Raw genomic sequence first — 27,698 nt, forward strand, 5'->3', positions numbered from 1 at the left:
GGTTCCGGGTCGCCGTCGGGAGCCGACATGGAGCCCGCGGGGCCGCGCTGAGGGAGCGCCGGGCCGAGCGGGGCCGCCATCGCCATGTCGCTGGGCGAGTACGAGCGGCACTGCGACTCCATCAGCTCCGACTTCGGCAACGAGTCCTCGGGCAGGGGCGGCTCCCGCGGCGGCGGCGGCGTGCCCGGCGAGCAGGAGGAGCTGCACTACATCCCCATCCGCACCCTGGGCCGCGGCGCCTTCGGCGAGGCCACCCTGTACCGCCGCACCGAGGTAGGTAGGCGGCCCCGGCGGCGGGAGAGGGGCCCCGCTCCGCCGCCCCGCCAAGGGGCCCCGGGGCCGCTCCGATGTGGGCGGGGGCCGCCGCCAGGGGCCGGTGCTTGAAGGCGCCGGTGCCTGAGGAGCCGCAGCGGGGTTCGGCCCCTGGGGTGACCGACAGCCCCCAGAGTGACACTGACAGCCCCCAGGATGACATCCCCCGGAACCCTCTGAGAACAGCTCGGACACGAAGTGACAACTTCAGCTCTCAGTGTCCAGGGGTGCAGGGTCTGGGTTTTGGCACGTTTGGGTACTGCCAATCTCTGGGTCCCCTGAAGTTTCGCAGGGAGATGTGGAGATTCTTCTGACGCTAGTAGACTACTCATTTTTCTATGTTTTGTTCCAGTCACAGAGGACATGGGGTCATCTCATACAGGTAACTCGCTCACGTACTCAGCATTTCAATGTAATCAGGGGAGACTGGATGAAAAGCCACTCCTCTCGTTGCTCCCAACTCGTTTAATACCATCCAGTTCAATTGTAGTTGTGGTTTTTAGCGGCTGTCAAGGAAAAATAATTGATTTATTTCCAAAGGGAAGTTCTTCAGTTTTTTTTCTGGCCATCTTGAGGTGTTATGGCTTGGGCAGTAAGTGAACACTGTTCGCTTGAGAGGTCACTCATAGCATGGCTGACAATGTGTGTGGGCCTAATAAGGGCAAACTAAATTAATTCTTATTTCCTTATTGGTTTGCTTTGCTTTTTGTTTTTTTTTTTTTTTTCTCTATGCTTTTTCCTTTGAATATTTGTAACAGCTTATGGTCTTGTACACTATCCTACAGTTACAGGATTAAAAATACAATGTTGTCCCTTTATTGAACGGGAGTATGTTTAGTCTTTATTGAAATAAAACAGACCCTGTGTTTTTCCCTTGGTTTGGTGTTTTGGTTTTGTTTTTTTTTTCCCAAAGTGAGTATTGGCCAGCTAGAAAGATGGCTTCAGGCCGTTTGCTATTTTTAATGACAAACAACAAACCTCAAAACGTAAGTTGTTAAGAATATTTGTCTGAAATCTGTAAGAGACAGGAAAGTCTTTTGCTTTTCTTGATATTTTAATTTCCTGCTGTAAAAGCACAGACTGTTTTCTTCATAACAGTGTGTTTTTAATTGAAAGACGTTTTTGTGTTTCAGGATGACTCACTTGTAGTGTGGAAAGAGGTGGACCTGACCCGGCTGTCAGAAAAGGAGCGTCGTGATGCTTTGAACGAAATTGTTATCCTGGCCCTGTTGCAGCACGAGAACATCATCGCATACTACAATCACTTCATGGATAACACCACGCTCCTGATTGAGCTGGAGTACTGTAATGGTGAGATCCCTACTCCCGTTTATAAAGAGGCAGCTGCCATGTGTCCAGGTCACCCTCCTGTAGAACCTGCAGCAAGTGTTTCTGGGGTGTCATCTGGAGAGCAGAAGAGTAGAGGTGAATTCTGCTGCGTAGCTCCTGAAGAAGGGACTGAGAACCCTTTTGATTTGTGTCTCATGTGCTAAAAAAGGAAGCCCAGTAGGGCTAGGTTCACTTCTGCTAGTGGAGGTAGTCTATGCAGTAGACGATTTCTTGAGTTTTCTGAATGGCTTGTGCACTGGAAGGAGTGGGTTTTTGGTGATAAATGCTTCTAGTGCACCTTGCTGTATTCTCTTAGGAGGGCAGTGGAAAAAGACCATGAGTACAGAGCTGGGCTGTTTTTTCAGTACCGTCACTTAAATAGTTTCATAATTTGGCAGTTATAAATCAAAGCTTAAAAATCTCCTGGTACACTGCAGTTATGACTTTTTCCTGCCTTCTGCTTTCAGCTTCTACATTTACTATTAAAAAAACACAAACAACAAACCTGGTCCTGCTGGTGGTGGAGAAAATTTTGAAATTCTGTTCAAGAGTAGCTTAGATGGTGGTGTTTGGAGCTTGCAGGGGAAACAGTCGTAGCTCAGATGGAGCAATAGAAGGATTTGGTATGAGCTTCTGACTAGCAGCTGCTCTTAGACAGCAGGAAGAGGAGCCCATATACAGCTTACATTGCTGGAACAGGATACGTGCCTAGAACGTCAGTGTGGTTCCTGTTTGGGTGAGTGGGACAGCTCCCCAGGCTAAGTATCTGGTGTTTGTATAGGGCTTGCATTAAGCCTTGGCTCATTGGTAGAAACATTTTTTGCTGGAAAAGGCTGTCATCATGTTGTGATCACCTTATACAACAGATTGCTTCCACTGGAACAGGTTGGAGAGCATAACAGAGTTATGCAAAGTCTTTTTGAAGGGTGTCAGACACCCTGGTTGACAGCTTGACCAAAGCTGTTTTTTCTTCTCTGCTTTTTGTTGTTATGGAGGGTGGAGTGCAGTGCGAGCATAGGGGAATGTTAGCTCTTTGAGGCACCTTTTATTTTAGGGGTTCTCTCTGTGTGTGAGTTACTTACTTGCCCTGGAAAGACTGCATGCTTGAGGCCAGTATAAATTTGTTGGAGAGCATAGAGAAAAGCTGCATAGTATTGATGTCTGTGCACATTTGTAAATGCCTCTGTTGGCTTTGGGATAATAACCAAGAGATGAGTGTATAGCTGGTGTTGCCTGAATGTGTCTGAATGGTACAGAACAAGGGACATGAGAAAGAGGAAATCTTGTTTGGACTTCCATGTAGTGGTTTTGCCAATGCATTAATAGTTGTTTCTTTGGCTTTTTTTTTCAGTGTACAAACCCAAGATAATTTGTGAGTAATTTTTAAAGTAAGACTGGACTAGTCACTGTCAGACATTGCTCAGAATCCAAAGGTTTTACTGTTTAATTGGCTTGTCTCTTCTGAAGATCCAGAAAAGAATTTCAAGTTTCAGTAAATGTTGCCCCTATTTTACAGAAGAGGAAGCCAAGTTATTGATTTTAGTTCCGTGTGTATATCATGGTACTGTAAGACTTGGATTTGCCATGGGATAACATCAGTGAATACAAATGAAATATATCTGGGAAGAAATATCCTATAAAATACTGTAAATGAAAAGAGAATAATCTATGTCAGAAGGTTAGATGTTATTAGATAAAACAAATACTAAATTAGTTTTGTTTTCACATGTGTGCATAGACACATGTTATATGTATTGGTTATATGAGTCAAGACCTAACTTGTCTTCTTGTGTAGGATTTTGGTAACTTAGTACCTATCATTTTGGCTGCTCTTTGGTTCAGAAAAGCTGCAAAAATATGGGAAAAAAAGAGAGACGAACACAATTGACTAAAAGCCTGCAAAGTTTGAATGGTTAGAGCAGACATTTATAAGAAGAGGCAGAAGTAAATACTTTGATTAAATTGTGAATCTGAAGAGTGATTTGTAGCTAATTTGTAAATGTGAATGTAAGGCAGAAAAAAAAATGTTGGGAAGTTACAGCAAGGCTGAATGAGAAGAAATTAAGAGAGGGGAATCTCAATTAGAAAAATCTTCCTAACATGGAAGTTTGAATTAAGTCCCTCAAGTAGACAGCGGAGTCATTGCAGCCTGTTTTGGACATTTATCACTTGACAGGCCCATGGAAGTCATACAGCCAAAAGCTGTCTTGCACCATGGGAATGGTCCTGGTGATCCATTACAATTAGGACATAATATATGATAATTGGGAATTGGAATGGCAACAGGAGGTGATCAGAGTTTTGGGATTTACTGTTTGGATACTGATCTGACAGGGAGTATGTCTACCTGCAGCCCTCAGCATCATTTCTTTTAGCTCTCCTTGATTTTCAGTCTGCTGTCTTGAAGTCATGGGGCACCCTGAAGATTCTGCTGATTTCAGGCTTCTGTTAGTGGTACTGCTGTTGTCAGTGCTTTGTGAATTCTGCACCAATGTTTTTGGTAGGGCAGATAAAGGAGAGGCCAGTCAGAGCTGGGCAGTAAGTAGCAAAAGACAGTAAATTGTGCTTTCAGGGACTACTCTGACCTTAAAATTGTTTTCTTTCTCTTTTTTAATGTGTTATTTATATATATATATATATATAATGCTGAACAGGACAATCTCACGTGATTTGGTGTAAGTTAATGCATGTTTACATGCCCCAAGAAACACTTTAAAAAAGTAAGTAAAAAAGTAGAGACTGCTGGCAGAGCTTACTGATTTGCTTCGCAGAGAGTATTAAAGGGTGCTGTTAAAGATTCATCTCTGCTTAGCCTTGATTACACCACTGAAGTTCTTAGATGGAAGAAGAACTTAGTTTTGTGGATGCATGACCAGTTTAAGTGAAGAATGCTGAGAGAGAGCTGTAGTGACTGATCAGATCTCTTAGGGGATTTGAGTATTCCCAGCAGCACTTGAGCAGAGTAACTGTTGCCATTAACTAAGATGAACCTCTGTTTTTCTCACTCACTTATAATTACAGGAGGGAACCTCTACGATAAGATTCTGCGACAGAAAGACAAGTTATTTGAAGAAGAGGTAATTTGGACTGGTTTGAGGGAGCAGTGGGGCTGGCTTAATGTTCTGGGGATCTGTAGGGTTATTTGAGTATTTCTTCAAATTTTTTTTCATTGTGATGGTGGGGAATTTCTGTGTTTATCTGGGGGCTGGCATCCTCCTGGTTCAATATTGTAAGCATTTATGGACTATCCAAAACTTATTTTAACTGTCTATAAGCAGTACATAGTTCCAAGGGAGGAATAATGAAAGAGAGCTGGCTTTCTTCACCTTACCATCTTGGCAAACATTTAACTTTTAAACCTCTTTCTGTGTTTCTTCCTAGTGGGCACTCTACTTCTCTCCCTTCTTAATCATTTTGTAGGGGGTTTTTTGAGTAATTTCCTTGAATCTGTCTTACTATTCTCTTTTTCTGTCTTTATTTTATTTAAACTTACTTTCTGCTGTCTGCTTTCACTGCATGCTGAGCTGATTAATGATTACACTTACTTGTCTTATATAGTGACTTCTAAGACTTTCTGGCTTATGGAGAGTATTTAATGGCCACAATTCATATTTTGGAGAGCACATCTGTAGATGTTTCCCAAGTGGTCATTAGTTGTCATTCTTAAGTCTTTTCACTTAAATCTGTGGCACTTGTCAGGACAGACACTACAAATGGCAGTAGAACAATTTACCTATTGGAATATCTTTTTTAGAGATTTCCAAACCAGGAAATTCTAAAATTTTCATACTCCTGAAAGAGCATCTAAATGGTATGGCCAGGCCCTCTTGCTGTGCCTCAGTGTGACAGGGACAGGTAGGGTTTTGTGTTTTTTTATTTTTTTCGAGCCTCGCGTAATGCTTATATTCCTACCTATGCAGATGGTGGTTTGGTATCTCTTTCAAATTGCATCAGCAGTGAGCTGCATTCATCGAGCAGGAATTCTTCACAGGTAAGTGTGGCATGCAGCAAAGCTGAGGTAACCAGTGCAGTTCATGGGGTGAGTGAAGAACTCCTTTGTTTCTTTGTTTAAAGCAAGCGCCAACCTTCTCTCCAAAGTGTAATAGGATCTCCCAGATGTTAAGTATCCTTTTTTTATTGGGCTAGAAACCATCTTGTGATGAATGTGCAGGAAATCTTGTATTTGAAAATGGAACTGCAGCTGTGTGAACAAAGAGTTTATCCACATAGGAAGGCAGTAAATTTGCCCTTTATTGCTATACCACATAAATGATGTTTGTTAAAGTGGGTAGGAAGAGCAGTTACCACAGGCCAAAGGTACTTCCGACCTGTTCCACAATTAATAGCTGCAATCCAGTGTGTACATCATTCTGTAATTCCTGGAGGCTGGTAGTGATGAAGACTTTGCATTTGTCCATTGCTGCAATATAACCCATGTGAAGATTTGTCCTGCATTTGTCTGAATCTTATTTCTTTGGCCTGTTGCTTAAGGACCTAGTACAGTCTGTTAACTTGTAGTGGTAATTTTGACAGTTATTCTGAGATTTTAATGTGTAGCTATTTACCTTTTTGTGTTGCCGTTTTCTGTTTGGGAGCAGTAAATTTCATGTCTTACGTGTGTTTCAAGGAGGCTGTGATGTTCTGGGGAGTATTGCACGTGTAGACAGCCACTTCCAGCACAGTTGGATCGTGTGCTGCACTAACTTATGTGCATAGCTGGGTGAGGATATTTTCTGTAGGATAGCATCCTGGCTGCTGCCATTCTGAATCTTTAGTAATTGGCAAGCCTTGCTAATGAGGGGTTGGTAGCCTACACTCAGCAAAGTAGTGCCTAAGTTTTTGGCCTAAAGCAGATGTCATGTCTGTCCTGCTTTGCAGTGATTTCCTACTTATCACTTCTGGACATGTGTGGCCCCAAATCCTTCCACAATAACGAATGGAACAATTATTTAAATGTTTGCAGTGATTTCCTTCTGCTGCAGACATTGTCAGAGTGACCCAGAACTTTGCGATGCCCCAAGTGGATGAGTGCAAAGTGCTGCTTTACTTGATGTTTTCCTGATCTACACTGGGAAGTTGTTGATGGTACGTTAGGAAAAGAGGGTGTTAAGGGTGCTATGAAGTGTTGGCCATGAAAAACATATCATGCTGCAGGGGCTTCCTCTCTGTTTCCAGCCTCTTGTGTTGATCTGTGAAACTACATACAGATTACTCTGTCTGGGAGAGAGTGTTTTCAGTGAGTTTTGGAGTTGGGGGTATTTGTGGCCATCAGCCTTTTGATCTCTTGGGCACAGTATGTCATAGAATCATGGTATCATTAAGGTTGGAAAAGACCTCCAAGATCTGAAGAGTCCAACTGAGCACCACCATGTCAACTAAACCATAGCAGTAAGTGCCATGTCTACTTGTTTCTTGAATGCTTCCAGGGATGGTGGCTCTACCACTTCCCTGGACAGCCCGTTCCAATGCTTAACAACCCTTTCAGTGAAGAAATTCTTCTGATGTCCAACCTGAACCTCCCTTGGTATATCCTGAGGCCATTTCCTCTTGTGACAACTGTCACCTTGGAAAGGAGACTGACCCCCATCTTGCTGCAATCTCCTTTCAGGCAGTGGTAGAGAGTGATAAGGTCTCAGTGGAGCCTCCTTTTCTCCAGGCTAAACAACCACAGCTCCCTCAGCTGCTTCTCATCAAACTTGTGCTCCAGACCTTTCACCAGCTCTGTTCAGAGAATCAGCCGTTCTGCAGCACCTCAATGTCTTTCTTGCAGTGAGGGGCCCAGAACTGAACTTGAAGTGTGGCCTTGCCGGTACTGAGTATAGGGGAACAATACCTGCCCTGGTCCTGCTGGACACGCTTTTTCTGATACAAGCCAGGGTGCCATTGGCCGTCTTGACCACTTGGGCACACCCTGGCTCATGTTCAGCTGCTGTCAAGTGGCACCCCCAGGTCCTTTTCTGCTGGGCAGCTTTCCAGCCATTCTGCCCCCAGCCTGTAGCACTGCCTGGGGTTGTTGTGGCCCAAGTGCGGGACTTGATATTTCACCTTACTGAACCTCTACAGTTGGCCTCAGCCTATCGATCTAGGCTGTCTAGATCCCAGTGTAGAGCCTCTCCTAGCCTTCAGCCCATCAACACTCCTGCCCAGCTTGGTGTTGTCTGCAAACTGACTGAGGGTGCACCCAATCCCCTCGTCCAAAACATCAATAAAGATATTAAACAGGAGTGGCCCCAACACTGAGCCCTGGGGAACCCCACTGGTGATTGACTGCCAACTGGATGTGGCACCCATCACCACTATGCTCTGTACCTGGCCACCCAGGCAGTTTTTAACCCAGCAGAGTGCACTTATACAAGCCATGGGCGGCCAGCTTCTCCAGCAGCCTGCTCCTGCATCTCTAACATTTCCTTCTTAAAGTATGTCCAGCCTTCCTAGACCTCTGTGTTTTTAAGAGCCATTTCCCAAGGGACTGTCTGAACCAGTGTCCCAAAAAGACCAAAGTTTGCCCGCCAGAACTCCAAGGTGGAGGTTTTGTTGGCCCCCTTCCTGACTTCACCAAGAATTGAAAACTCTGTCATTTCATGGTTGCTACCTAAGACAGCCTCCAACCACCACATCTCCCACCAGCCCCTGTCTGTTCAGAAACAGCAGGCACTGCCCCGGTAGCCTTGCTAACCAGCTGTGTCATGAAGTTATCTTCCACACACTCCAGGAACCTCCTAGACAGCCTCCTCTCTGCTGTGTTGAGTTTCCAGCAGACATGCAGCAGGTTAAAGTCTCCCACAAAAACTAGCGATCATGAAACTTCAGCCAGCTGCTTATGGAATCTCATCTAGCTCTTCATCCTGGTTAGGTGGTCCTCCCCCTGATTCTCACCCATAGGTGGTGAACCATATCGTCACTGACCTTGGCCTCTGTGCAGTCAAAATGCTCCCTAAGGTACAGAGCCACCCCCCACTGCCTCTCCTTGCTCACCTGTGCCTTATGAAGAGCTGCATTGGAGCACTCCAATAGTGCGAGTCCACCCACCACATTTCCATGATGGCAGCCGTGTCACAGCTTTCCTGCTGCACAGTGGCTTCCAGCTCCTCCTGTTTGTTACCTGCATTGTGTGCATTGGTGCAGATGCACTTCAGCTGGGCTATTGATTTCACCCCCAACACTGGCATGCAGCCCACAGCCTCATCTCTAGTGAGCCTGGTCTTATCTCCTTCCCCCTTCCAACCTAGACTTAAAGCCTTCTCAATCAGCCCAGCCAACTCATGGACTAGAATCCTATGCTGTGTTATAAAGAGTACTTCTTGAGGGGTAAGGACATTATGCTTAAGTTCTAGAGTGACATCTGTTTCACACCCTCTGTGTATGTGTTTATATTTGCAGACGTACATATTCATACTTACACTTACGTTTTTAGCGAGCTCAGGGACTCCTGGCTTGGGTCTATTTATAAAACTAGCAAAAATAAGATCTGCTCAATGACCTTCATATGAGAAGAAACTGAGAGGGGGGGAAAGAACTATCTTTGATCTGCGGCCTTTACATGGGTGTCTGGAGCCTGAGCTTTTGAAACTGTGTTGTGTTTGTGTGGGGAATGTGATAAAACATGGATAACTGCAGTTGCCCCCAGTACTTGGGGCAAAATTGCCTTTGGAGAGCTCTGTGTATGTGCGTGTTACAGAGTGCTGGCAGAGTAGCAAGTAGCTCATTTTGGGGGGAAGGTGTAGTAATGCATGGAAAACTGTGAAATCTGAAAGTGTATTTGAGTGTTTGAATTTCTTTTTCTTGTTTCAGAGATATAAAGACATTAAATATCTTTCTAACGAAGGCAAACCTGATTAAACTGGGAGACTATGGATTGGCAAAGAAGCTGAACTCTGAGTACTCTATGGCTGAGACTGTGAGTATCTGCCATCTTTGTGTGCAAACCGAGTTGTGTTTTTCTTTCATCTCTGCATGTCTTGCAGAAGACCAGGGACGCTGTACATTCTTGCTGCTTGTTTTCTGTTACTTTCCTTTCCCTCACCCCTCCATTTCCCTCGGTGTTATGGTATCATAGCATTAAAGTTGGAAAAGACCTCTAAGGTCATTGAGTCCAACTGTTAACCCAGCACTGCTGTGTCCACCACTAAACCATGTCCCCAAGTGCTGCATCCACGTGTTTTTTTGAACACTTCCAGGGATGGTGACTCAGCTACTTCTTCGAGCATCTTGTTCCAGTGCCTGACCCTTTCACTGAAGAAATTTTTCCTAGTGTTTTATGTAAACCTCCTCTGATGCAACTTGGGGCCATTTCTTCTTGTCATGTCACTTACTACTTGGAGACCACCACCCACCTCGCTACAACTTTACTTCCTAACTTTATCTCACTAACTCTGGCATATTTGCTGATGTGTTGCAGCCTGCAGTTATATTTGCTCCCAGGTTACCTCTTGGAGGTCTGTCTCTCTGGAAAGCAGCAGTAGACTAAAGATAGGTGCCACTGTGGGAATAGAATTGTACTAGAGCTAGCATAGCCATGCTAGAGAGCGCTGCTCTTCTTTCCCTTAGACATGGAACTGAATCTGTGAATGCGAAGGCAGCGCTAGCTGAAGGACAGAGACAGCATTATAGTCACATCAGAACAGCGCTCTCCCTCTGGGCTAGTTAAGTCCAGCTTAACATATTAAATTAATTTTGTCATGCTGCTGTGCTAACAGGTAAATTTTACCTCAGGCGGATTTGAGATAGCTTGGATGTGCATGCCTGACATTGCGCTGTGCCATAGGCATGTCTCATATCTCTTTAATATCCAGGCTCTGTGAAGAAGCAAGAAAGGCACTTGTGCTTCTTATGGGAACCAGGTGTATGGTTTATTGGTAATGTTCCTAAAGGGGGGCAAAGCTTTATAGGAGAGATTAATTCTACCAGAAGGCTGTCAAGCTTGGCCTCATTCCAGACCCTGCCAGAAAGCATTTTCACAGCCAGTTTTGGCACAGGGTAAGCTGTATTGCAGGCACCTAAAAGGTTCAGCTTGGATTTCTCAGCTCCATTAATTTCTCTGGTGAGTGTTAGGCTTGGAAAGGGAGACACTGTCTGGGGTTCCTATCTGCCAAAGGCCTTTATTATAGTTCGGTGCACAAGCCAGCTTGCACTTCCCCTTACCAGGCTGTATTATTCGATTAGATGCCAGGTGTTGGTGTTCTGTTAGGATGTGTAGTTAAATATTTGCCACTCCCCTTCCAGAACATGAGCACTATTGTGCAGTTCCTCTGTAAGTGGGAACTCAAGGCTGCTGCATAAAGCCATCACTAGGCTGGGCTGCAGCAGAACCACTTCTGTTTTGACACACTTTTCGTGGCCTTCTGGCTTTCAGAGGCAGTTTGCTCTGTGCTATGAATTTCCAGGTTTGTTTTTGCCTGTGTTGTCTGTATTCATCTATACCTACTATACCTGCAAGTATTGTTTTTTCCTTTTTCACATACAAAAAATTTTGAACTACACACCTTCCACCATATTTTGGGGTTTTTTTTGCTGGCTATGCTCTGGTCTAGTTGCTCAATTTGTAACCTAATGACCAGTGGCAGACTGGAAGTCATTTTTTTGGGAAATGAGTGCAAAACATGTTATTGTCAGTATTTGTAATTGTAGCAGTCAAATTGTGATTTTGTAGAATGTTCACATCTTGCTTACTAAACACTGATTTCTTAATTTATCATTCTTTCTCCCATTTACCCAAGAAGATACGGAAAATAATCTGTATCTTACAGAAAGCTTACATTATCCTTTGCTTAAAAAAGGTTTAGGTGCAGTGTCCTAGTGCTCCATGTGATACTCCAGTTCTTAGGGCTTCTAAACCTTCCCAGGGCCAGGACTCTGTCACGCTCTGTAACAGAAAATGGGAGGGAGATGGCAGATTCTGAATGCACCCATTTGATATACAGTGTACTAGCAGAGTCTGATGAAGGGCAGGCTTTGTAGTCCTTGGAGTTTTGCTGAGAGAGTTGAAAAGAGGTCATCTATAAATATTTCTCCTTTTTCTAAATTCTGTCTCATTTTATTTTGCTGTCTAGTTTCTTTCTAAGGAGTGAGCTCCATTCATCTGGAAGCTCCATTCTTAAATCTTTTATCATGTTTGTTCTGCATCTCCTTGTTGTGACTTTGAGTTAAGCCACTATTTCTGCAGTACCCGGGAGATCTTCTGTATTTACATGCACGGTTTTGGATTTTTTGTGTGGCGGGGATATTTGTTCTACACAAAACAATCGTTCAGGAAAGTCCACTTCTGAAGGGAAAGCCTGTTGGGTGGGACTCAAGCCAGCTTTCTACATACTGACCCAAAAGGAGCCCTTCTTTTCGTTTGAGACAGAGCAGCCTTTGTCCTGGCAGTGTCTTGTGATCAGAGTGGCTCCATAGCTAAGGTCTGGCACCTGTATTTGGAAGCTTTGCTAGATCCCTTTTTCTTCAGCCTCGTGGGATGATTTCCATGTCAGTACATAAGGCCCTGATTACCTCTAAATGATGTGTATTTAAGAGAGGGGAAAGTCACTGCTGCATTTTTGTGACTACTGCTCTATTGAGAAGTATGTACTACATCAGGTACATGAGAAGAGAGGTGTCTAGGATCTTTTAGGAAGCTCAGGGAAAGACAGGTTTGTGGATGAGAGGGGAAGAAGTGTGCTTATTGTTCCCATCCCTCCAGCACATTAGTGAGGTATATCACTTCAGTGCTGTGTCAGAGCAGTGTCTAGCTCTGTTCTGTATGAACGTAATGGGTACAGAGCTCCTGAATTGAAGGCTGCTGGATCATTTCTGATTTTTAAATGTTATTTTTCCTAGCTGGTGGGAACTCCATATTACATGTCCCCAGAACTCTGCCAGGGTGTGAAATACAACTTCAAATCAGATATTTGGGCTGTGGGCTGTGTCATCTTTGAACTGCTTACTCTGAAGAGGACCTTTGATGCTACTGTAAGTCTGCAAACCATTATGGACTGAATAACCTTATTTTTTTATTGTCCTAAGACTCAGACTTGGCTCATAGATTTCTTCAGCTGTGTTTTTCTTTCAATGTTGTTTAAATCTGCCAGTTAAAAAAACAGTGGCCTGAGAGTGACAGCTATAGTCAGAGAAGATGCATGATTTCCCTTACCCTTCAAGCAGATTTCCCTTCTGCCTTCATGCAGCAGCCTGTCTGGCTTCTGCCAAACCCACCCTTGTCTTCAGCCCAGGTTTACTAGTTGCAGAATAATAACTGTGCTAATTTGTATCATGATTGTGAATGAAGTATCCTTTTGACTACAAGGAGGAGGTTTGTGACCGTGTAGTCTTTTTGCTCTTTTAGCATTACTAGCTGGGAATTTTCTGTGTAGCAGTTTGTAGCAAAAAGTTCCAGCCTTCAGATTTCATAGGACCTAATCCTTTTACTCTTTCTCAAAGCTTGGTTGCAAGAGAAGTCTGGTCAAGCTGGCGTAGGGAGGGTGAAAGGAGCATTGCTGGCTGACACATGTGATTTGCCAGCTTGTGCCATGTCATGGGAAAAGCTGCTAGTTGCCATAGGCAAGATTTTGTAACCCTGAAAGACATGATGTGAAAATACCATCCTTGCCTGACTTTCTCTTGTGGTGGCTCTTGAGGACCTAGCAACTTTGCTGCTGTGCTGTGTTTAGTGGCAATATGCAGCATAGGAGATTTCATGCAGAGAGAAGCCTGTTTTCCCTGCACTGTTAGAGAATTTGGTGAAAAGCTGGATGTTGCCACTAAGTCCTAGCTACCAGAGGTACCATTTCTGCAGGAATTGTTATTAGGTTTCTGGAGAACCTGCTAGGCAGGGAAGAAGAGAGATGTGTCCTGATCAGCGATGGAGGAAGAAAATAATGGTGGCCTATAGCATCTCTCCCCATGGGACACATTGTTCTGGTTCCATTATGTCTGGTTTCTGCCTAGAATCCCCTGAACCTTTGTGTGAAGATTGTACAGGGAAATCGTGCCATGGAGGTTGATTCCACTGTCTACTCCTGGGAGCTGATCCAGATGGTAAACTCCTGCCTTGATCAGGTGGGTGAGATACTTTCTAATTTTCAGATACCCTTTCCCAGCTGTCTCAGCCGTGGAACTCAGGGGTGAAGGGGAATGACATGCCTGTTTCAGTATGTGATCTGTTGATGCAGGGTAATTTTTGTGAGGCCTGAGACATCTCTAAGGATGGGCTTTCTCCAGTCCTCTGAAAGCTTTGTCTCAGTCCTGCAGGCTCTGGAGGTGTGCTGGGTTTACTCTGTTCACAAGTATTTAATGGGCTGGCAGAAGCAATTATTTTTTAATGCAGTGCTGTGGAGGTAGGAGCATCACGTCAGTGCAGTCTCTTAAGGCTCTGGCTTTCTGTAGGGAATTGATTTCTTGAAAGCAAACATAGTATTAATACCTTTGGAGCATGCAAGTCCCTCCTGCACATCTGTAGTATTTATCCCTATTCATTCTAAATATTTGAATTAATTCCTTTCCCTTCTGAAGGGAGTCAGGGAAAGAGGTCCATGCAGGCTTTAATGAGGTCTTCTACCCCAAGATTTTGTTGTAGATGATGAGTATTTCGCAGAGAATTACTTGTTGCTTCCTTCTTTCAGGACCCAGAAAAGAGACCCACTGCAGATGAATTGCTTGAACATCCCCTTCTCAGCAAACGCAGGAGGTAATCAGATGGTCTTGCTCGAAACCTGGATGGCTGACAGGGAAAACAGGAGGGTTTGTGCAGGCTGGTGGTGTTTATGCTTTTATAGCAATGTCCTTAAGTGAATTTAGTCTGATGTGAGGCAGTTATTTAAGTACTTCATTCTCTTTAGGGCAAAAGTGCATTTTTGCAGTCTTGTCTTCTATCTGATGTTCTGTTGGTGCATGGGAAAGGTTTCTGCATACTTAGAAGCTGTTGTATTGAGAACCTTGAGGTATTCCATTCTGAGACTCTGAGGAATGCTGCTTTCTACTCTTCAAATTTCTGAGAATGAAGAGTCACAGAGATCCTCTTGTAGTCATTGGAAAAAGCCATTTTGAATATATATATTCAAAATATATGGATCATTCAGTATAGAGACCCTCACTTTTTCCTTTTGTTGCCTTCCTCTTTGGGAGAGACTTGCATTGAAAGTGGTCCATTTTTAGCTTAGTTTGACCATCAGCCTGCACGCACTATCTTGTCATGAAAGGTGGATGATAATTCTGGGCTGTTTCTATCCCATGTTGGTTTCTTTGGGAACAGCAGACTTAGTCCTTTATACCAATACTCTTTTGCATGATGATCAGCAGAGTTTGAGTTTTGTCTTGCTGTATGCATTGGTAAAAGCCCAAATCCTGATAATATTTAGCCATTTAAGGTTATTCTTGTGCAATATGGGTATTGGTTGGCCACATTTTTATACCTACGTAGTTTGTTGTCCTCAGCTCTCCTGGAAGTTTGTTAGCTGTGTGTTACATTACTTCTGCCCTATTTACTTTGTATTGCTGTGAGCTGGTAAACAGCTGCCACATTTCCTCCAAGAGGCAGCAGCATTTTATTGGAAAGGAAAACACTCTGTGTGTGCTGCTTGTCAGTATATTGCATAGAGCAATGTTGCTGTTTCCTAAAATGCTTTTTCTCCCTTGGCAGGGAGATGGAAGAGAAAGTCACGCTGCTTAATGGGCCAAATAAGCGACCAAGGTAATTATTTAGACATGTTTGAAAGGAAGCATGGAGAGAACAGCTCCCCACAGAGGAACTGGGACTGTCAGCCTCTGACAACTTTAATGGAATAGTGTAGTTTAGAAGTTCCCTGAATGCTAGAAATTTGACACAGTTGTTGCATGCTTGTCCTGTGTTTTACTCTGCCTTTTATATCCTACTTATTTGTATGGCTGGAGCTGTACCTCAGCAGGTCCCATCCAGCTCTAATCTGTCCTGCTGAGGATGTAGTCTTCACAGCCTACATATCTGAATTGTAAAGTAGATCTCTCCTTTCACACAGATTCCCTTCAGCAGGAGGAATATGACTGTCTGAATGATGAATATTACATTAATATAAATATCTTCTATAAAACTTGGTATAGCAGAGGTTCACCACAGTTCCCAGCAAACCTGTAAGCAGGGTTGCTCTGTGAAGCAGATAGCTTCTGTGAGATGCATAGCTGGTTGTCTGGTATTTATCAGATAGAGTTTGACCAATTTTTCCTCATAAACTTGGAAGTACTAACACTATCTGAGCACCTTATGTGAAGTTGTCCCTGTTCATGGGTTGTTCAGAGTTTGCTGGAAGAACAGTTTTTGAAAACAAAACCCATGAATGGTTGTGAAGAGGAAACTGCTAGACAACAGCAGGAAAATGGATGATGACAGGGAATGCAAACTCAAAAGCATGTGTATTTTGTTTGGGGGGGTCTTGTGCAGGTCAAGTACCATGAACGAGGCTCCCATTGCAGTGGTGACTTCACGCACTAGTGAGGTGTATGTTTGGGGGGGTGGTAAGTCCACCCCCCAGAAGCTGGATGCCATCAAAAGTGGCTGCAGCGCGCGCCAGGTGTGTGCTGGTAACACTCACTTTGCTGTGGTGACAGTGGAGAAGGAGCTCTACACCTGGGTGGTAAGTGAGACAAACTGCAGGAGGCGAGTAAGAGTGGGAAAGGAGGCTTCACATCTACTGCTGACCATTCACGAGCCTGTTTGACTCAGATGGGCAGGAAGCTTGGAAAGGGAGAAATCTGACTGCAGTGGACACTGAGGCTATCTGATTTGGGGCTGACCCAAGTCTCCCAAGGCAAGTGTGTTTCTGGGAGACATTTTCCATTGTGACAGGAAGTATCTTGGAGACTTGCTGTGCCCTTGAGGTTTGTAGATGGTGGTCTTGTAGGCCCAAACACTGAGTCAAACATCTCTCCATTCCCTTCCTGACTACTAGACAGGCAGTGGAGACTTACTGATTCTCTGGCCTTTGTATTTTTGAGGAGGGTTTTTCAAGATCAGAATGGGTGGGATGAGTGACCTTTTTGCAGTACAGTTGTCATCTGCAAGGCAAGTTGTGTCTGAAGGCACAGGCATCTTATGCTAAACAACTGCTTTTTATGATGAGTGGAAATTCTGGAATAGTTTAAAGTGAATAAAAAATGTCGGCATATAATGCATTTTAAACAATTGAATCCAGTCTTCTCAGGTTTAGATGGTCAGTGGCATGGAGGTGTTCTCCATTTCCAGGCTTCCATGGATTTTTGTATTGTTTATACAGACTCTGTTAAGATAGGTTAGAAGATAAGTCAGTGAGAAAAGAAAGAGATCCAAATAGGAGAACAACTTGGACTAATTTGCTGGATATTCCTGCAAGAACAGCCACTGAAAACTTTCAGCTGGCAATTAATAGTTTCAGTTTCAACGCTACTTGTTTTGTTTTTCCTGTATAATTGCTATGTCAGGCCACTTCAGTGACGTTTGTTTCAGGTTATGCATTTCTTTGCAGCTGTTAGGATTTACAAAAGTAGCTCAAAAATCTTAAGGATGAATTTCAGTCCTGCAGTAGGGAGCAGGTTCTGTAGCCTGGCAGAAAGGAGCAGGGGTTCCTCACCAGCTGGTGTCCTGAGACTGGATGGCTCCTTGTTAGTGCATCACTGCCAGAAAGCCTGTGCTGCCACTGAGAACATTGCCTGCTGTGTGCACAGAGATTGCAGTCTCTTCCCTAGAGTAGACAGAACATTTCCTCTTGCTCCTTGCAGTCTTCTGTTGTTTGTTTGTGGTGCTGTTAACTATTGACACCATCTCTGGGATTGTGGAAATGTAACCTCACTAGGTGTTTCTGTCTTGCAGAATATGCAGGGGGGCACCAAGTTACATGGGCAGCTGGGACATGGAGACAGAGCTTCCTACCGGCAGCCAAAGCATGTTGAGAAGCTTCAGGGAAAAGCCATTCGTCAGGTGTCCTGTGGAGATGATTTCACAGTGTGCATCACGGGTGAGAGCTGGAAGTCCTTTGGCTCAGACTATTATGGATGCGTAGGCATTGACAAGTCCCTTCACTTTGCTGAGCTGTTGGAGGTGTTTGCCTTCACCATCAGATTAGCAAAGCAGCTTTGTGCACAAAGGAGAAAGCCCCATATGCTACTCATCCCTCAGTTTTGAGGATAGTATCAACATTATTACATTTGGGATAGATTATGTCTCAACATTTGAGATATATCAACATTATTACACAGAGGAAGATACTGACTCCCAAGAAGGATGGGGTTTTGCTAAGGATGTGCTCCTTTTTGGTGATAAAGCTGGGTGTTGACCACAAATCCACGTGTCTGTGCAGTCTCTGCTTTTACCAGTGCATGTGTTGCCTCCAAACATGCTCGTACTAAAGATAAAGACAGTGAAGCCTGAAGTCAAGAATGTAGATGTGTTTGAAACTCTCTTTGGACTGCGTGGGGAAAGAATCACCCAGTGATGAAAAAGAATGTGTATCTAGGATTTGCTGTTTAATTCAGAATGCTTGACACCTGGTAGCTGTCTCTAGTTCTAACCCTGTTCATGCTTTTTAAAAGATGTGTTAGGTGTGGTGTTGTCTATTGCAGAAGAATTTGACTCTCGCTTTACCCATGCAAATGATTCTCAACAAGGTAGTTTCAAGCTTATTTTGCCAGTGCTGAAAAGGCAGAGATTTGACAGAGATAAGCTCAGGTGGTCATTTTGAGGAAGGAGTGACTTAGGGAGCCACAGAATCAATTTGTGGGTTACTGTTAAAGAAAGTGGCAGGTTCAACCAAAGATTTTTTGGCACTGAAGTAGCTGCAGGTTGTCATGTAAGATCATCCATCTTAACATGAACAAGAAAGGACTCCATAGTGTCCTGATGACATTCTTCTGCACTAAAGAGGGTGACTGCAGAAAAGAAGTTGCTCTGACCATGTCCTAAGAAGTTAATATGCAGCCTAACACAAGCTCTGTGTGCTGACCAAGCTTCCTTTATGTCCTTTAGATGAGGGCCAGGTGTATGCCTTTGGCTCCGACTATTATGGATGCATTGGTGTTGACAAGGCTTATGGCTCTGAAGTGCTTGAGCCCCTGCAGCTGGATTTCTTTCTTACCAATGCTGTGGAGCAGGTCTCATGTGGAGATAACCACGTGGCAGTGCTGACAAGGAACAGAGAAGTCTACACGTGGGGCTGTGGAGAGTACGGTAAGTAGAGTCTCCCTGATCCCTAAGGGCACTGGGGCATGCCTGCCAGAAAGTGGCTTGGTGCAGGTGTGTAATGCAGGGCCTGAGTGAGGGCTGCCTGGTACATACCCTGGGGGCAAAAAACATTGTTTCTTTGGGACTTTATTTACTTGTAAAATTGGGAACTGGAGACTGAAGCCTTAGGACTTTACTCTGGAAGGCTCTAGGCTGCCACTTGGCTTCCCTGTGGGTAGGGCAATGGTTCTGTGAGTGGGGTTGGATTCCCTTGAGGATTGGCAGGCGATGATGGATGTAGGGGAGGGAGCAGGGAGATTCTAGTTCTGTAGGGAGATTCTTTTGGGACTATGGAGAGACAATACCAGCTCCTAGATATGGGCACCTGGTGAGGCCATTTTTAACTGCAGTATTTTCACGGATGCAGGACGCTTGGGCTTGGATTCAGAAGAAGATCACTACACCCCTCAGAAGGTAGGGCTATGACTACTCAAAATCCACAAGGGCATAAATCCAAATGAGTTGCTGTTTGGAAATACTATCTCTCTGAGGCTCAGGTGGTTTTTTTGAGACATCATCCAGTTTGCAAGGGTTTTAATTTTGCTTTCTCACTTCATTTTGCTTCATTTCTCTGCTAGAGATCATGGCAGAGTCATACCACTCACGAACCGAACAGCATCATGGCTTAGAGCTTCATTGCTCTGATTTCCATGATGGAACTGGAAATGCTGCCTTAATGTTGTAGAAATCATAGTGAGAACTACCAAATGGCTTACCTTGGGTCTGTAGGGGAAACTCACAGCAGTGCAATTGCTGCGAGTCTTTGAATGTAATATAATGAGTTAAAGATTAAGTTGAAAGTAAAACCCTCTTGAAATACAGTGCTGGGGTAACTGAAAATAGAAACAAATAAGGATGTGCCTGGAAGCCAAATATCCATGATCACACAGATCACACAGTATCACACCCACACAGCACAACCACAAACCCAGCCCTGCTCACCCAACTGGGTTTGGTGTTTGTAGGCCCCATCTGGCCAGGTTGACCATACATCATGTTTCAGGTTCCTGTGCTGGTCACTGGTGTCTGCCTTGAATTTCTGCACTGTGACCAGAGTTTCCATATGCTACAGGCTTTATGGTATTCTTACACCTTCATTCAAAATAACTGTGTTGGCTATTGATAGTGTCCAGACTAGCTGTGCTACTGCTCTACCCCCATATGTTTTCCATGTGCCAGCTTCTGTGTAATAGGTGTTGGGATTTTTATTTTCTTAGGATGTGTTTCTTCCACCTAGGTGGATGTTCCGAAGACCTTAAACATTGTGTCTGTTCACTGTGGCTGTGATGGAACTTTCCTGCTCACCCAGACAGGCAAAGTCTTGGCATGTGGACTCAACGAGTTCAACAAGCTGGGCCTGAATCAGTGCACATCAGGGATAATCAATCATGATGTAAGTGCATTTGGATCCCTTGCATCAGCTCCCAGCAATCAGTAGCATATGGGGAAGTGGAAGTCCTGTGACAAAGTGTTCATTAGCTTTGTGCCAATGCTTTAGTTCAGTCAAGACAATGGATACTGGGATTGTGGGAAGAGGCAATTTGTTCCTCTTCCTCAGTTTTCTGTCTGCCATGTGGGCTTATGTGAGATCTGAGGTAAAACACAGTGAACTGCTCTGTGGTGACTTATCCAATGATAGGGATTCTGGCAGTTCATTACCATGCTTGTGTTAGGACTGTCTAGGTTTAATGTCATGGTCAGACCTGGACCTGCTTGAGTAGGCTTTAGCTGATGAATGTGTGGTTTTTTTCACTCTGTGCTTACCCACGTCTTTTGTCAGACATACTGTGAGGTGCCATACGCCACTTCCCTTACTTTGGCCAAGCAGCTGTCCTTCTACAAGATCCGTACCATTTCTCCAGGGAAGACACACACAGCTTCTATTGATGGTGAGAGCCTTGTGCATTAAGAACTGAATGTTGGTTGCTGAATTACATTACATCAACTTTGCCCTTTCAGCCTGGCCCTTGACACTGGGGGTTTTGCTCTCGGTAGCAAGGTTCATGGCTGCTCCAGGAACTCAGGATTCCTGTTTCTCAGCAGTCTTTGTTTCCTGGCCAGCTGAAGCAGCAATGTCAGCCTTCCTGTTTTATTAAAGAGGAGAAAAAAGTTTTGGGAAGTATCATGCTCTGGGCTAGCAGAGGAATAATTTATGATCAACTTAGGCTTTGCTCAAGCGACATCAGTCAGAGAGCTGTGAGGAGTCCCAGCCCCCAGCATCAGAAAAGGGAAGTAGTGGGAGAAGGAACTGGGGAGGTGTTTCCAGGCTAAACCCCATTCCTTTTGGCTGGTACTGTTCCCTTCCAGCCTGGCTGGCTGCTCAGCAAAGCCCTTCCTGTTCATGGGCTGTTGCTGCTCGTGCTCTGTATGCATGGCTGCTTCCAGAGCTGGGCCCTTGCTGTGACTGTCTCCTCCTTCCTCCTGTCAGAGCGAGGCCGCCTGCTGACCTTCGGCTCCAACAAGTGCGGACAGCTTGGTGTTGGGGACTATAAGAAGCACCTGGGAATAAACCTGCTGGGAGGCCCCTTGGGGGGTAAGCAGGTGATCAGGGTTTCATGTGGAGATGAATTCACCATAGCTGCTACTGACGGTGAGTGGGTCTTTGCCAAGTTGCGGTGGGTTATTTTAAACTTAATCTGCAGAGTGGTTAACTGGCTCGCACTGATCATTTCCTTTACCAGCCCCGCAGCACATTGCCGAAATAAAGAAATCCTCCTAGACTGGGGCTGTCTTGCCCTGGTAATGGCCCCAGTGCAGCCCCAAGTATTTGCTGTCCCTAAGGCTGTAGAGTACTGACTTGGTGGCTGTTGTTAGGTTTGTTATTGGTTTGTTCTCCCACTGTCAAAACTGAGCTGGTGGATTAGATACTTTGGGATAGCAGTTACAGCAGAAAGACTGATCCTTACAGTAATTACAGGCCGAGAAGGAGGGAAGAAATTGAGCCCCTGAATTTCTCTTTCCTCAGACAACCACATCTTTGCTTGGGGTAATGGCGGGAATGGGCGTCTGGCAATGACATCGACTGAGAGAGCTCATGGCTCAGATATTTGTACCTCGTGGCCTCGGCCAATATTTGGATCATTGCATCATGTTCCAGACCTGTCATGCCGTGGCTGGCACACCATCATCATTGTTGGTAAGTGTAAATTTAGGATGAAGTTTTGGGATCTTGTGTATGATGATATATTCCTTGCCAGGACTGAGAGTATAAATCCTGCTTGGGAACAGGCCAAATTTCTGGGAGGAATGTGGCAAGCTGCTCTGAGCCATAGGCCTGCAACACTGGCTTTGTAGGAGTTGTCTTGCTTTCTGTGTGGCACTCAACCTGAAAGCATGCTTCTCTCCTTGCAGAAAAGGTGTTGAACTCTAAAACAATACGATCCAACAGCAGTGGTCTATCCATTGGTACTGGTAAGTAAACTGCCCTGGGGAGCTCTGTTTTAAGTCCATCCAGTGGTTAGTTTGAGTGGATGAAGTTTGGTCTTGCAGCATGCTTTCTCTGTGTTTGAAAGGCCTCACAGAAGAGCTCAAAGGGAAGAAATCTAGTTGGTGCCATGCATGGGAAGGGACGGCCCAAAGCTGAGAAAGCAACAACTGAAACAGAGGAGAAACAACATGGGTGCAGAGAGGCCTTTGTGGCTGAGGAACTTCAATTTGACAAGGAAAAGCTGAGAGGAATTCACTGAAGGGAACTGATGTGGGAAGGGGCTCTATGGGGGTAGTTGCTGGAGAGATGGAGTCAAATTTCTTGGACCTGTGAGAGGGCTGGGGCCAAGAAACTGCAGAAGACTGCTGCACACAAGCCCTCGTGGAGAGGTCTGCAGGGAGTGTTAGGAGCTAAAGTGCTGAGGGAGATAATGCTAGCATGTGCTCTCACCATGACCATACAGCACAAATTTATGCATCTTCTCTGTTCCATCTGGGGTTTGGCAACAGGAATAGCAGAGGTGGGAAAAGTATAAGGTTTTCACTTCTGTTTGCTAGTGGCTCAGAGCTGCACAACTGGAGGAGGAGAGGAAGAGGATAATGAGCAGGAAGCAGAAACCCCCAATCCCAGTGGAGGCTTTCGGGGAACCATGGAAGCAGATCGTGAGCTGGGGGGCTGGATCAGCACTACGGAAGCTAAGGGAGGCAACAGTGCTGACAGCAGCTCCTGCCCTGGCTGGCTGCGGAAGGTAACGCGGTTTCTCAGAAATGCCTTAAAATGGAGATCGAGGCTGGGAAAATTGGGTGGCCCTTTCCACCTTTGAGGGATGCTCTGATAGGTTCTTAGAGCCGTGTTGTACGGAGCCCTTAAGGCCTCACTGCCTGTTTAACCACAAGAGGGTGTTGGTGCATCGACTGAGAAGATGAAATGAGCTGCAGGAAGTTGGCAGTCCTGACAGTGCTGCTTTTGTGTATCCAGGAGCTGGAGAATGCTGAGTTCATCCCCATGCCTGACAGCCCCTTTCCACTGAGCATGGCTTCTTCAGAGCCTGAGAAGGAGACTCTTCCTTACCAGAAACTTCAGGGACTCAAAGTGGCCTCTGAGGAACCTGTTGGATTAAACAAGCCCAAAACGGAGCCCTGGGTAAAGTTATCCAAGTGAATGCATGGCTAAAAGCTCTTGGGGACCATAAATGGCAATGTTTGAATTGTGGGAGAGCTGAGAAGAGACTGTTGGATTGGCCTAATTCATCTGGATGAGGAAAAGAGGGCTGGTGATAATCAGAGATGATGCTGCAAAGAGAAAAATTCCCAAGGATCTAGAACACAGAGCTGATTCGTGGTCAGATTTAAAGTAATGAGATCAGTTCTGTGGAAAAATGCGCTTAATGCAATTGGAAAAAAGAAGCCAAGGGCTCAGAAGCCTAGCAGAAAATAGAAATTTAGAAAGCAGAATTTTCTGTGAGATAGGAAGAAGAATTGATACAGAAAATTGCTGAAAAATTACAACCTGTGGGACTACCTAGCTCCAGGAGTTTTCTGTCCCAAGAGGAGACACAGATCCTACGCTTAGGGAAATGGGGGTAAACTAGATGGATTTTGGTGATAGGAGGATGGGAACAAGCTTCCCAGGAAAAGGAGGAAGCTAGCAGCTTTGTACAGAAGACAGAAGGAGAAGTAGCTTGTTGACCCTGGCTACTAGAAGTTTGGCAAGCGGGGAAACAAGATAACATGCTGAGCATGTTTTTTTCTTGTGGCATATACAACTCCTGGCCTTGCACTCAAACCTGGCCTGACTTCTTTCCATATCTCTGCAGCCTACTTGCCTGAGTCCAACCTTGCCATGTGGTGAAGGGAAGGATGCATCTCCTGGGACAGGCTGTGTGTGCAGTGCTCTGCAAGTGGAGGTGACACACCTCCGAGGCCTGGTTTTACAGTGTCTGGATGATCAGAAGAAACTGCAGCAGGAAACCATTCGTCTGAGTGCCCAGCTCCAGCGGTTCTGCAGGAGGATGGAGGAAATGCAGCAGGTGAGAATCTGTCACCTGAGTGCACATCATGCTCAGGGCTCACCATGCTCCTGCAGATTGTGGAGGCTGTGCAGAAGGAAGCAGCTCTTAACAGCCATCTCCATCAGAGCAGAATTTGGTGGGACTAAGAATGGTGCCTGTTTCTTGTATAAGCTGCTGATGCAGGCTCTAATAGTAGCAAATTAGGAATGAAGCCAAGAAGAGTTTCTTCTGAGGATAGCCCACTCTTTGCGGGACCTGGGATTTCCCTTTATTTCTCCTGATGAGAAGGGATGGGCAGTCAGATGTTGCGAAGGGCCACAAATGGCTGTGGAGAATACAAACTGGGCACTGTGCAGCTTCTAGCTTTTTTGCAGCTAGTCCTGGCGCTGTTTGGGTAACTGCTGTGTGTTTTGACAGGTGAAGGTTCATTCCAAAGGAACACAGACTACCAAAGAGGAGATGGAAGTGGATCCGAAACCTGATGTGGATTCAGATTCCTGGTGTCTCCTGGGAACGGACTCGTGCCGCTCCAACCTCTAGTCTCCTGAGCCCACTGGGATCCATCTAACTTCACAGCACACTAACCGAATGCAGAGAGCGGCTTTTCTGGCGTCAGGTCACTCGCAGACAAGGAGCGAGGCCGGAGGCTCCAGAGCAGCACCCATGTACGTTTGATATGAACTAGGAGTGAGTTTGAGAGGGGGAGGGCCCTTGAGCTCTAGGCCAGCTCAGTGATTGAAGCAGCAGCAGCTCCTCTTTTTTACCTTATCTGTCAGTTCTGCACGTGAGGCAGAATGGCCCCATTATGGCGATGGCTCCAGTAGCAGCTTGTGGCCCTTTCATTGTTTCACTGTTTCCTGGGAGCTGCCTTTGGAACCCCGGTATTCATCACTGCATCTCTAGATGAGAGGAGGAAACATGTTTTGTACTGAAGCTGGCTGAACCCTAAGATTCGCCACCTTCACTTCAGAGGGGTGAAGGACTAGGATCCTCTCCTTACCACATGGTAAGGCCCCGCCGGTGAGGCTGCTTCCCTCTGCTCAGGGGCAGAGGGACCAGCGAGCGTATCATTCTGGAGGCAGTGGAGATGTTCCTCTTAGGGAGATAATGGCAGACAGCATGTCCCTGGCCTTGAGGCATAGCTTCTGGCCGTATGGCTGTGTCCACTGGTCTGTAGAGACAGAGTTTGAAGGCTGTATTCTGGGTGCTGAGGGCTTTCCAACTTCCAGGCAATGCACCGAGATGAGTGAATCAGGTGTTTCCCATAGCAGTAGTGGGAACTGTCTGAGATGGGATCTGTAGTTCTCAGTTTCAGACCACCTGCTTCCCAACCAGATGCCGAGCATCTGGGCCTCAGACGAAGTTACCCGTTTCTTGCTCCAGCTATTCAACTTTGTTTGGGTGCCAGAGTTTCTGGTTTCTTGGCGTAAGCCTGTAGCTGCTCCCTGCTTGGCTTCTCTTCTGCTCAGTCCCTGTGCCTACGCTCTTGTGTGGGTGTGGGAAGAATCCGTGTTTTTCCACTCAGTGTTTTGATGAAGCTGGAATGCCATTTCCTACCCAGAATAGGTCACTACTGCTGTGGTCACAGGATGTAGCCTTCCCCAAAGACCATGAATGATCAAATCTCAGTCCGGAATTCACCTTCTTTCAAGAAGTGAGAAGCTTTCCCAAGAAAATTGGAGATGGGAAGAGGCATGGTCCGATGCTCAAGATTTCCTCATTTTCTGTTAGAGAATTAGGTTAATTTTATTCCCCTTAAATTTATTAGCAAACTGACTGTGAAGTAAAGCTTATGGGATTGGTAGAATCCCTGGGAGCAGCTAGCTTCCCCTGCCATACATGGCGCCTCTAAGGAGTCCTGCGTTCCTCTCACCTTTGCTGTGAGAGTGGGGTTGTGATTTCATCAGGCTTAAACGATCCCCATCAATGGCATGTTACTAGAATTGCCTTAGGTCTACTGGAGGTGGATATCGTGTCACCTCTGACAGATCTCTTTTGAGATTGTTCCGGGGCATCCAGCATTCCCCGTTTGTCTCTAGAGGTGGATGCCAAACCATTTGCTTGTAACGTAATGCTCCTAAAATACTTCTTTAGTGCCCATTGCTAGTATCTGGGAGCTGAATCAAGTGCCATCTTCCCGATGCAGTGTCCAGGGCAAGGATCGTTCCAGTGTGCCTGTCCATTGGTACCAAAAGCAGGGCAGGAGAGCCCTCCTGGGAGGGGGTGAGCCTCAGGTGCCCTGGTACAGCCAGGCTTGTTTGCCCTTGTGACTCTGCTCTCCTTTCCCCCGTGTGTGTTGGAGCCAGTTCTCAGTTCAGGGTCCCGGCTTGAGGGCCGTTGGTCACATTGCAAACAGTGCCTTCGAGGAGTGAAAAGTTGAGCCTGAGCCATGTCCAATAAGCAAGCACCAAGCTGATGAGAGTCGCTCTTCTGCAGTGCACTGCTATCCTCATTTCTCAATGCTCTGCAGTTGGGAAGCTAGGTGCACAGACTGGATTCCCCTTGGATCTAGTGGAGGGTTAGGGTTCCTGACAGAAGATGCCCTGTGCTCCACAATCTCATATGTGCCTTAGAGGATTCACGCTATCCAGGTTGTGCCTGTTACAGACCACAGATTTCACACCAGCCAGCTATGCAACAAAAAAAGCAGTTTAAAGGTAGCACCTTTGTCTTGGGCTGAAAATGGAAAGGCAGGTGGGCAGAAGTGCCTTTGAGCAGTTTCAAGCCCTTTTTACTTCTCCCCTTCTTGCAGTGCTAGCTCTATATGTGTTGGTCTCCTGCTAGTATTGCTACTGAGTTGTTGTAGTGGAACACAACTTACGCCTGCTCTGACACTCTAGCTGAAAACTAGTTTGTCGTCATCTTTCTTTGAAAGGTTAAAGGGTGGAGTGGTTTGGAATTTCTGTTTAAATAAATGTTTAAACTCATATTTCTGTGTTTGGAGTTTTTTTCTTTTTTTTTTCCGAGAGGGGAAAGGGAAATATGTATACAGTTATCTGGTTTTGTGGCATTCTGGTTTTGATTATTTTCTTTTGCTTATAGAAAGAGGGTGAAAGGGCTTTTAGGTTCTTTCCTGTGGTAAAAAAAAAAGTCAGTTTCTGTGTCCCTTCATTTAAAAAAGCCAACAACAATCAAACAAAAAACCAATTCTTTTCTCATACTGCTACATCTCCTCCTAGTGACGTCAGGAGCTTTTGTGTGTGTGTGTGTTTATTTCCACAGTTTGAGTGCCAAGTGGGGAAATGAGTAACAGGAAGAAAGGCTTAAAGGGAAGAAGTACCTGCTTCTCTCAGAAGAGCTTCACTGATCATTAAGGCCTACAGGAGGGAGAACCTGCCTGACACCTGCTCAGCCAACTGCTCCTGCACTATGCTTAAAGCCTGTCACTTTTATCAGGAGTTGTATTAAATTGTGACTTATCT

The 27,698-nt window shown here is 45.3% G+C and overlaps 1 protein-coding gene across 2 annotated transcripts; it reads left to right on the forward strand.

The window, feature by feature from the left end:
- NEK9 (NIMA related kinase 9) lies at positions 1–27,205 on the forward strand. Of its 2 annotated transcripts, XM_039553007.1 has the most exons (23): positions 1–273; positions 665–694; positions 1,446–1,623; positions 4,663–4,718; positions 5,562–5,632; positions 9,433–9,538; positions 12,457–12,588; positions 13,564–13,674; positions 14,238–14,302; positions 15,254–15,304; positions 16,028–16,220; positions 17,432–17,576; positions 18,584–18,784; positions 19,206–19,252; positions 20,076–20,231; positions 20,619–20,727; positions 21,267–21,428; positions 21,804–21,974; positions 22,190–22,249; positions 22,823–23,013; positions 23,244–23,408; positions 24,082–24,294; positions 24,694–27,205. In XM_039553007.1, exons 1-23 carry the CDS (start codon positions 85–87, stop codon positions 24,814–24,816), a joined length of 2,925 nt encoding a protein of 974 aa, XP_039408941.1. In that variant the 5' UTR covers positions 1–84; the 3' UTR covers positions 24,817–27,205. The 2 variants fall into 2 exon arrangements, with proteins under 2 accessions (XP_039408941.1, XP_039408942.1); XM_039553008.1 differs by lacking the exon at positions 665–694.
- The last annotated feature ends 493 nt before the right edge of the window (positions 27,206–27,698 follow it).

Source organism: Corvus cornix, chromosome 5, assembly GCF_000738735.6.
Source record: "Corvus cornix cornix isolate S_Up_H32 chromosome 5, ASM73873v5, whole genome shotgun sequence".
Taxonomy (NCBI): domain Eukaryota; kingdom Metazoa; phylum Chordata; class Aves; order Passeriformes; family Corvidae; genus Corvus; species Corvus cornix.